General features: G+C 43.1%; 2 protein-coding genes across 2 annotated transcripts; both read right to left on the reverse strand.

Moving 5' to 3' along the window:
* Window positions 1-3,950: 3,950 nt before the first annotated feature.
* Window positions 3,951-4,880, reverse strand: LOC104626509 (olfactory receptor 4S2-like). Its single transcript, XM_010294449.1, has one exon. The coding sequence runs from the start codon at window positions 4,878-4,880 to the stop codon at window positions 3,951-3,953; it is 930 nt and encodes a 309-aa protein (XP_010292751.1).
* Window positions 4,881-8,707: 3,827 nt separating this feature from the next.
* Window positions 8,708-9,634, reverse strand: LOC104626510 (olfactory receptor 4S2-like). The gene has a single exon (XM_010294450.1). It carries the CDS (start codon window positions 9,632-9,634, stop codon window positions 8,708-8,710), a length of 927 nt encoding a protein of 308 aa, XP_010292752.1.

A 9,634-nucleotide genomic window follows, 5' to 3' on the forward strand; every position in this document is an offset into this window, starting at 1 on the left:
TCTTTCCCATCAAACAGGTTTGCTTGATGCATAATTCAGAATATACGTCTGCAAATCACAACACTACTTTAACAATGATCCCACTTTCTCCTCTCCGCCTCTCCCAAGGGCTCGGTAGTCTTTCTTCCAGGGCTAGCACAGCTGCAGAGAGGTCTGTAGCAATCCCTGACATTGTACTAGACAGAGACCTGCAGAACAGGCATCACAGTTTGAGCTCTGGTTCCACGTATGGGCAATGGAGAGGAATAAACACCTTAAAGGCATGACTCAGTTTACCTTGGTTAGATCATTACACTACAGTGAGATGACTTATACCATGGAAGACAGTACATCTGACCTTGAGTATAAATGGAGAGACAATCCCTGCCCCATGCTAGATGTCTACAACGCAATCAACATTAAATGAAGCTGCCTTGAAGGATCCAAATGACCAAAGTGTCACAGTAGTATTTAAATCTTTCTGTATTTTTTTCAACAGATTACCAAGCATTTTTCTCTGCCTTTCACATAAACAAACACAACCACACACACGTGCTGTAATATGCCATGGCTGATATGAAGAACATAAGCAAAGGAGAGGAAAAAAGTATCCTACTGTACCAAGTTACTAAATGTTGATACAACATGAAGTTTCAAGTCAGAACTCCACAGCGTTTGTTGTCTGAAAACATTTTAAATCATTCACTCCAAATCTGTTTCAAGTTATTCATCCGACACGTCAGGGCATTGTTCCACTCTCCTTCCTCCTGCTTGTAATTGCCATATCCTTGCTCTTCTTTAAGTTTCTTGTTGCACAGAAAATTGTTTCAGGAGGTTTTCAAGTGATTTTTCTTATCCTGACATGTTACAGGCAAATTTGACAGTGATGGTATCAATGTCCCATTTTCCGTCTATCATTTAGACGGAAAGATTCAATGAGGCAACACCTCCACGGTTTTCTGAACTCTTTATTTCCCGCATCTTCCTTCTCTCTAAAGTCATCCCATCCCAGCACAACATATAAATACTCCTGTACATACTGGGTACTCAACATGGGCAAAAGATAGTTTTCCATTAGTGGAGTTGGACCTGTGAGAACTGTGTCATTACAAAACTCCAAGCAGCTACCCAAGGGCCTTATTAAACAGTTTTGGTGGCTGGGTCCCTTGGTGTGTAACAGCATGCCAACTTGCTCAATAACCTTCTGTGCATGGAGTCTTGAGGGTTGATAAAGAGAGGAAAAGACACCACGCACTTCTAAGCACTCAGAAGCCCGTTGTATGAAAAAACAAGTCTCTAGTAGTAAAAACATAAATGTAGGGTTATACTACCAATCCCTGCATTGAGACAGTGTCAGGCGCCAGGAAGCGGTGCTTGAGATCAGAGAAGCTGCAGAACTAGAGCAGGTAGCATTGGTGGGAAACTGCAGTCACTCAGGGATAGACCGGATCAATGCCTCATCAGTATGAGATATAAAGATAAACTAAAACGAGTGTTCATTCCCCAAGCCAAAGGAAGGTCTGGGCAGACCAAAGGTGTCAGTGGTGATATGCTGCTGAGAACTATGGCTCAGGTTCAAATCAGCGTGAACTGATTGTCTGCCCGTGGGGTTAATTGGTAAGAGGTGCCCCTACCTTTATCTCAACCCAGAAGCTTTTTTATCTCATTTTCTCCCCCTGTCCTGTTGCAGGCAGTGAGTGAGAGCGGGGCTGGGTGGGCATCCAGCAGCTAGCCAAGGTAAACCCACCAGCGGGCATGAACTTTAAAGACTGGAAACTAGTCTCTGAAAGCATGCAATCTAGAAAAAGAAGAAATGCGATTACTGAATTTTATGGCCATTTCTGCTACATCTTCAGGAGGTGAAAGGGGTAGCCTCTTCCAGTGAGGAAGAACCTGGAAATCTAAAAAGGAAATCTTGGTGACTACATACCTGGTTTTAGCCCCTAACAGCAAGGAAGATAAACCTTCCTCTTCTATCAGTCATTGCTACCTGTTTCTCTTCCTGTTCTATCTGGAAATATGGAGAAATTATAAAAATTCTTTGTCCAAGTAGTGATGTTTTACTTCTAATTTTACTACCATCATAATGTAACAAGGACTAATCGCTGTATTTCATTTCCATGTGTCATCAATTGCCTTCAAGAAAACGAGTGAGTTGTCAACTATTTTAAGGACATCCTGTTCCTCTGCTTCCCTTCACAAAATATTAGTACCAATAGAAGTTTTTAGAAAAATCATGCCTTGACTACAGTCAGTCAATTGGCAGTAGAAGAGCACTGCCAAGAGTCATGAGATTCTAGGGCCATTTCTACATTTCCATACGGGAAATGGCTGAGGAGAAGGTCAACCAGACAATAATGTTCTTAAGAAGATGAGGAATGTTTTCTGTGTTCAACTAGGAACTTGGTTGTATTTCAGTATGGAGAAATATTTAATTCTCCTATTTCCACGGAGGTACCTATCCCTTAGATAATACTAGTGTAATATCCCTGCAGTACTGGCCAAAACATGAAATTTCATCCAGTGTGTAAATTAAGCTATGAAAACTATCCTGATAATTCCACTGGACTGTGGATCAGTCAGTGTCTATGGTCTATAGCCGTGCTTGGATTGCTGCCCTGATAGATTATAAAGGTTTTATATGACATAAGGTCTCGGAAAGCAGGACTCCTTTAAATGAAATTGATCCAAGCAAGAATAGCCATAATTTTAGGTTTATAGTACCTAGTTTTTAGGGGGTTTTGGACCTGGGCATTAATTTACGTGTCTTACATTTTTTGTCATTGGACAGATTAGATTATGAGTGTTTGAGGAACCAGGAGCAGGAAGGAAGACAAAACTGAAGCAGATAGCACATTCACCGGGAAGTACCAAATACATAAAAATGGGAATGTTGAGACTCACCGTCGTAGGAAAGCTTTTAGCTATTAGCCTGGTGAGCTTTTGAATCATGGTACTGACGTTAAGCTATAATAATAGTAATTATTATTACTGGAAATTGCAGGGGCAGGGGAAAGAGAGAAGCTTTCCCTCCTGTTATCCGCATCAGCAAATGACCAAACTTGCACATAGTAGCAGCTTTTTAATAGCTAACTCGTGGATTCAGTGTATGACAATGTCGTATTCACAACAAGGCATTTACCGCAAGCCAGAATGGTATGATTGCTTCCAGCAGCAGGCAGCAATCGATTTTGCAAACACTTTGGGCCACCGTTTCCCAGCTGCATGGGCTACAGAGTAGCTGCACGTTGTCTGACAGAAAGTTCATGCTCTAGCGAATAGGATGCTCTGCCTGGAAAACATTTTTAATATTTACATATTGATGGTTATTTATTTGCTTCAGCACAATCTGCCATCTCTCCCTGTCATGCAGAGACCTAATATAACCTCCTACTTCTCTCATGGTCCTATTTTACCGTGAAATGAGTCCTGTCCGCCCAAAGGCTGCTGACTTTCCTTAGCGGCTTGCTCAGTTGTGGGCACCTCATGATAGCACATCAAAATGTGTGAGATAAAATCTACCAATGCTGTGCCGTACTGAAAGGTTTATTTACTGTTAGAAGCTGGGTACCACCATCAGTCCTTTGTGCAGAAATGTAAGGAGATGCAACTCCCCAAAGCTTTTAGGACGTAGTAGGAAAGAACAACCTCTCAAAATACTTCGTTGTTTCTCCTAATGCTGGGAGAAGCCTAGACAAATACCCAAGAGCCAGCTATGAGGAGCCTGACGACAAGTGCCACAATACCACCCTCAATGCTCAGGCTTGGTGGCTGACAATAACCTCACATCTTTTTGACTGACAGCTTCCGAAGGAGATGAGTTACATAAAACCTTGAATTTAGTGTCAGCCCTATTCTGAACAGCTGTGCTAAAAACAGAACATTACTGAAAAGTCTCTCCTGAACACTTCTCTTTCTATCCCCATGGTTTCTTAAGCTCACATCATCTTACAAACATGCACTGTGTTGTTTCATTTCTCACTCCTCTTCACTTTTCTGCTCCACAACTTTTTCATGGCATTTTTCACCTCTTCATTTCGGAGGGTGTAGATCAAGGGATTGAGCATAGGCGTGATGATGGTGTAGAACACAGACACCATCTTGTCTGCTGAGAAGGTGGTGGAAGGGCGCATATAGATGAAAATGCATGGCCCAAAGAACAGAACTACAACAGTGATGTGGGAAGTACATGTATAGAGCGCTTTGAGACGCCCTTCAGAAGAGTGTGTCCTCAAAGAAACCAAGATAACAGCATACGACACAACAAGAACAACAAAACAGATCAGGGAAATCACACCACTATTAGCGGCCACAGTGACACCAGTGATGTGGGTGTCAGTGCAGGCCAGCTTCAGTAAAGGGTGAACATCACAGAAATAGTGGTCAATCTCATTGGGCCCACAAAAGGGTAGCTGAATGGGCAACAGGGTCTGCACCACTGAGTGTACAAAGCCTCCCACCCAAGAAGCTGCCACCAGCCAGCCACAGACATGCTTGTTCACGATATTTGTGTAATGAAGCGGCTTGCATATGGCAATGCAACGATCATAGGCCATCACTGTGAGAAGAAAAATCTCTGTGCACCCAAAGAAATGGCCTGCAAACAGTTGAGCTATACAGCCCACGAAAGAGATGGTCTTCTTCTCAACAAGAAGGTCATACATGAGTTTGGGAGCTGTGACAGTAGAGTAACTGATGTCTACAAAAGACAAGTAGCTTAGGAAGAAGTACATGGGAGAGTTCAGCTGTTCACTTGTCTTTATAGTAATGATGATAAGCAGGTTTCCAAAAATGATAGTGGCATAGAAGACTAAAGATAACAAGAAGCACACTTTTGCTACTCTCTTATCTTGTGTCAGTCCATGGAGGATGAACTCCGTCACATTGGTTTTGTTCTCCATAGACACCATGTAGACAGGACCTGAAGCACAGAAAAGACACCAGCTATGGCATTTAGACATGGGACATTACCAGTACACATACATACTGACAACTGGTATGTTAAATATCAAGCGTATTTCCTTTGCTGTCTTTTTGTGACAGTTTCCATTTAAAGTCAATGCTTCCCTTAAGGAATAACAGGTGATATCCAAATCAGAATGTATTACTGACATGCATAATAACAAGCTCAGATTATTTATTTGAAGAGGGTAGTAGAAATAATAGCATCAAGAGTCCTAGTTCTCACCTTTGCCTCTTTAAAAAAAGACAGCTAATTACCATATCCCCTTAAGACCCACTTTTACCCTGTAATGTTGATTTGGAAATAAAAGTTGACCACAAGAGACAGTGTGGCTATAATTCAAGTCTCAACACTTTCATCATGGCCTGAGGAAGGTCCACAGCAGTGGTTGTACTTTCCTTTTCAGTCCTCTAAAGAATTGCAACTACTTATTATTATCTCTCTGACTGTGCTAGACCCGAATAAGTTCAGTCACAAAAAAAGCTGGCCAGTGTTTTCTTGGACAGCCTTTCTTACAGTACATGAAGGAAATAATCTGGAGCTGATTTGCACTAATGGTGCATTAGCAGGGGTTTGCATACCTCACCCAGTCCTGGACTTAGTGTGGAACACCTCATAAATACACCTGTAGTGACAGTGGGGTAATGAACGCACCGCTGGTGACCTGCCTTTACTCACAAACACCCGTGAATTCACCTTTGCCGCGTTCCCATGCAGCACAAAAGTATCACAGGTGTGCGATTTATACATGAAGATAGAGGTGGCAAATGTGTAATAACCTTGTCTGTGACACCAACAAGCCTTTTGAGGTCTGAATTCTATCTGACAATCACCGGACACTCAGTTCTTTCTCCTGAGCTCTCTGCCTCACCAAACCGCTGCTCCCCAACTGGGGCAGCAGAGGAAAGGGTCTTCAGTGTCTCCACCTCTGTCTCCATGCCCCTCCACGAGCAGGGGGAAAGCACTGCGGGGAAGACCAAAGTGGGTGTGTTGTGACCATTGCTGCCTGACATGGCCAGCTCAGACAACGTAAGGCTGAGCACGTAGGAAGTGCTGTCATCAGCTCCCGAGTCCTCCCTGTAACACTGACAACACCCTTTTGCCAGATCTTCCTGGAAACGGCATATAACTGGGGAAAAAAACAAATAAGACACCAACTAAAACAAAGGCTGAAAAATCTGTGACTGAGGTTTTTCTAATTCATAAAATGGACCTCACAAAAGTCACTCACCAGAAACGCCTGGTTTCAAAGGTGGGATTTCAGTCACGCTGGAACAAAACAAAGGAACGATGTCAGAAAACTTACACAGTTCGTATTTGCCAGTCTCTGAGAGTTTGCTTGCTATTCCTCCTCTGATGACCTCCTCCAACCGCTTTAGGTGGTGTTATCAGAATGTCTCGGCTGCGAGTTGCCGCTTCGATGTCGTGAAAGCAGCCCGTGCCTCTGCCAATTCTGAAACCTACAGCAGCCGAAAAGCCTGACTCTCCATCTGCATTTCGCATTCTGCAAAAAGCACCTTCCAAGAGCACCTACAAGAACACTTCTCTCTCACAAGACGGGGAAATCGTAGCAGAAATATTTAAGGTAAATCACACAGCAGAAGCACAAGACTATCGGAAGTAATGAGATCCCAGAGGCATACGAAGTTTTGTCAGAAATCATCAGCGGACAAGGAGCTAAAAGTGGGATATCTGTTAGGGTAGTCTCTGGAGGGTGATGCTGGAGCGTGGTCATTTAGACTGTTACGTTGCGCATGGGTTTGCTTGCTTGTTTGTTTGCTGGCTGGCTTTTTAATGCTGCCCAGATAAATAGACTTTATTTACTCTTGGACATGTATTTCTTCTGGAAGCATTTCTGGTTCAAATAAACACCACACCTGGCCATTTGCAAGGTTTATATTCACCTTACCTTTGCAATCAAACATTCTGGAAATAAAGATATCTCTTACACAGGTCATTTATATGAATTCTGTTTTCTGTCCTAAGCTAATATTTCTCAGATGCGTTATTTCTTATTAGCTTGTTCTTACCATTGCATGTTAACAGCACAAAAAAATATGACCGCTGTGCTCTAGACTGCTATCCCTTAGTCGACTGCCATACAAATTTGAAACAAGAAGTGGAACAGGAAATTACTCCAAAAATTTAGAAAGGTTTATGGTTAGTCCTCACTGCTTACCAGGTATTTTTAGTGAGGTAATGCAAAACACAGAAACAATTCTTTAGCCGAGGTAGTAAGTTGTTATAAGAATCCTTATGGAGCCTAATGTTGTTTTCAGTGACACCTTCCATAAGCTATGGTCAAGTATTTGCCCAGCAGCACCCAGAAGTGAGACCTCCAGAAAAACCCTGGTGCTCACCCCTAACGCATTAAAAAAAGACTATTACATAGATATATAAAATTTTACATATATATACAGTTAAAAGCCCTAGCTTGGGCTGGGAACACCTTGTAACCTTGAATCCTACTTAAGTTCATCTTAAGGTGCAATATAGGTGCAGGAGTTTATAAGGAATGTAAGAAATAAAAGTGTTTAAATTACTTTTGGATGGTACCGAGCAGGTCTTTTCCTTCCTCACTCAGCTGATTTGGTGGGTTTCTGCCGGCAAGGTAAGGGCTAGGGTCTCTTGTCTCATTGTAGCTCCTCAGGTGGAGACCCTGAGCTGCTATAGCTTATCACCCTGTGTCAGCTTTGACTAGCACTGCGCTGATTTGGTCTTTCATCCTGATGTTTTTTCTCTTCCCTCCTGCAATAGTAGGTGTACCAGCTGTTCACATGGAAAACACGCTTCTTCCCTCATGTGGGTGTGTAAATGTGCTCTCTTGGGCTGGAATTTGTCTTGCGTACTGGAATAGTTCCTAAACAATTTTTTTTTTTCCCATTGATGCATGAAATTATGCCTCCAAACACCTTCTTGGGTGACTACTTCATTTCGTACAGTCAGCAAGGTGTCTTTCTTTAGCTCTATGATTCTGTATTAGTCTAAACATTAAAAAAAAAACTGAGTCTGAGGATAGGGGACATGGTTGGAAGGATGGCATCAGTGACAGATGAAGTAGGTAGAATTATAGAACAGCTTGGGTTGGAACGAACCTTTGAAGATCCCCTAGTCCAAACCCCCTGCCATGGGCAAGGAAGCCTTTCACTAGATCAGGTTGCTCAAAGCCCCACTCGACTTGACTTTGAACACCGCAGAAAGGATTTGTTGCACTGGCAGGGGAAGGGGAGAAGCTTCCCCTCCTGTCACCTGCATCAGCAAATGACCCAACTAGCACCTAATATCAGGTTTTTAATTGCTAACCCATGGATTCAAGATACCACAATGTGGTTCTCATAAAAGGGCATTTACTGCAAGCAGAAAGGGGCCTCTGTTTCCAGCAGCAGGTGACCATAGTCCTCTCTTTCCCAGCCGAATGGGTTACAGAGCAGATGGAGACTGTTGGAAAGTTTATACATGAGTAACAGGATGCTCTACCTAAACAACATTTTCAGTACTTTTGATAGTATTTATTTAAACACTGGTGTTCAGTTAGTGCACAGGAGCCCCAGGCTTGGTTGACAAGAGAATAGAAGGGGAATGCCTGCCTGATAGAGTTCACAATGTCTTTCAAATCAAAAGATGAACCTTCAGTGTCTTCCTAATTAAAACAGGAGCTAACAGCAAGGTTTTCTTTGAAAGGCCATTCTTGGGGAATTTTCACAAAAGAAATTATAGTGAAAGATGCTTGATTTTCTCTGATCCTTTGGAAATGTTACCACAGTTCTACACCTTTCCATTTTCACTTCCCACTTTCCTACTCCACAGTTTTCTCATGGCACTCTTCACCTCCTCATTTCTTAGCGTGTAGATGAGTGGGTTCAGCATGGGTGTGATGACAGTGTAAAACAGTGCCAGGCTCTTGTCCTCTGACAGATTGCTGGACGGACGTATGTACATGAACGTGCATGGCCCAAAGAACAGAATCACCACAGTGATGTGGGACCCACAGGTGGAGAGGGCCTTGTGCCACCCTTGAGTTTTCAAGGAAACCAGGATGACAACATAGGACATGACCAGGATGAAGAAACAGCTCAGACTTACCATTCCGCTGTTGGCAACAACAATGATGCCCACAGCGTAGGTGTTGGTACAGGCCAGTTGTAGTAGGGGGTGGACATCACAGAAGTAGTGGTCAATTATGTTAGGGCCACAGAAGGGTTGCTGAGTGGTTAGAAGAGTCTGCACTATGGAGTGCACGAAGCCGCCCACCCACGAGCCGATCACCATCCGGCCACACACGCGCCTGGTCATGAGGCAGGTGTAATGGAGAGGTCTGCAGATGGCAATGTAGCGATCATAGGCCATCACTGTGAGGATGAAGATCTCTGTGCAGCCAAAGAAATGTACCCCAAACAGCTGTGCTATGCAACCCACAAAGGAGATAGTTTTATTTTCAACAAGGAAGTCGGCAATCATTTTGGGAGCTGTGACAGAAGAGTAACAGATATCTACAAAGGACAGGTAGCAGAGGAAGAAATACATGGGGGAGTTCAGACGTCGACTGCTATTTACAGTGATAACGATGAGCAGATTTCCTGCTACAATAATCATGTAGAAGAACAGAAACATCACAAAACATATTTTCTGCACCCCTTGATTGTCTGAGAGGCCCAGAAGAATGAATTCCTTCACACTGCTTGCGTTCTCCAT

Source organism: Phaethon lepturus, unplaced genomic scaffold, assembly GCF_000687285.1.
Source record: "Phaethon lepturus isolate BGI_N335 unplaced genomic scaffold, ASM68728v1 scaffold16739, whole genome shotgun sequence".
Taxonomy (NCBI): Eukaryota; Metazoa; Chordata; class Aves; order Phaethontiformes; family Phaethontidae; genus Phaethon; species Phaethon lepturus.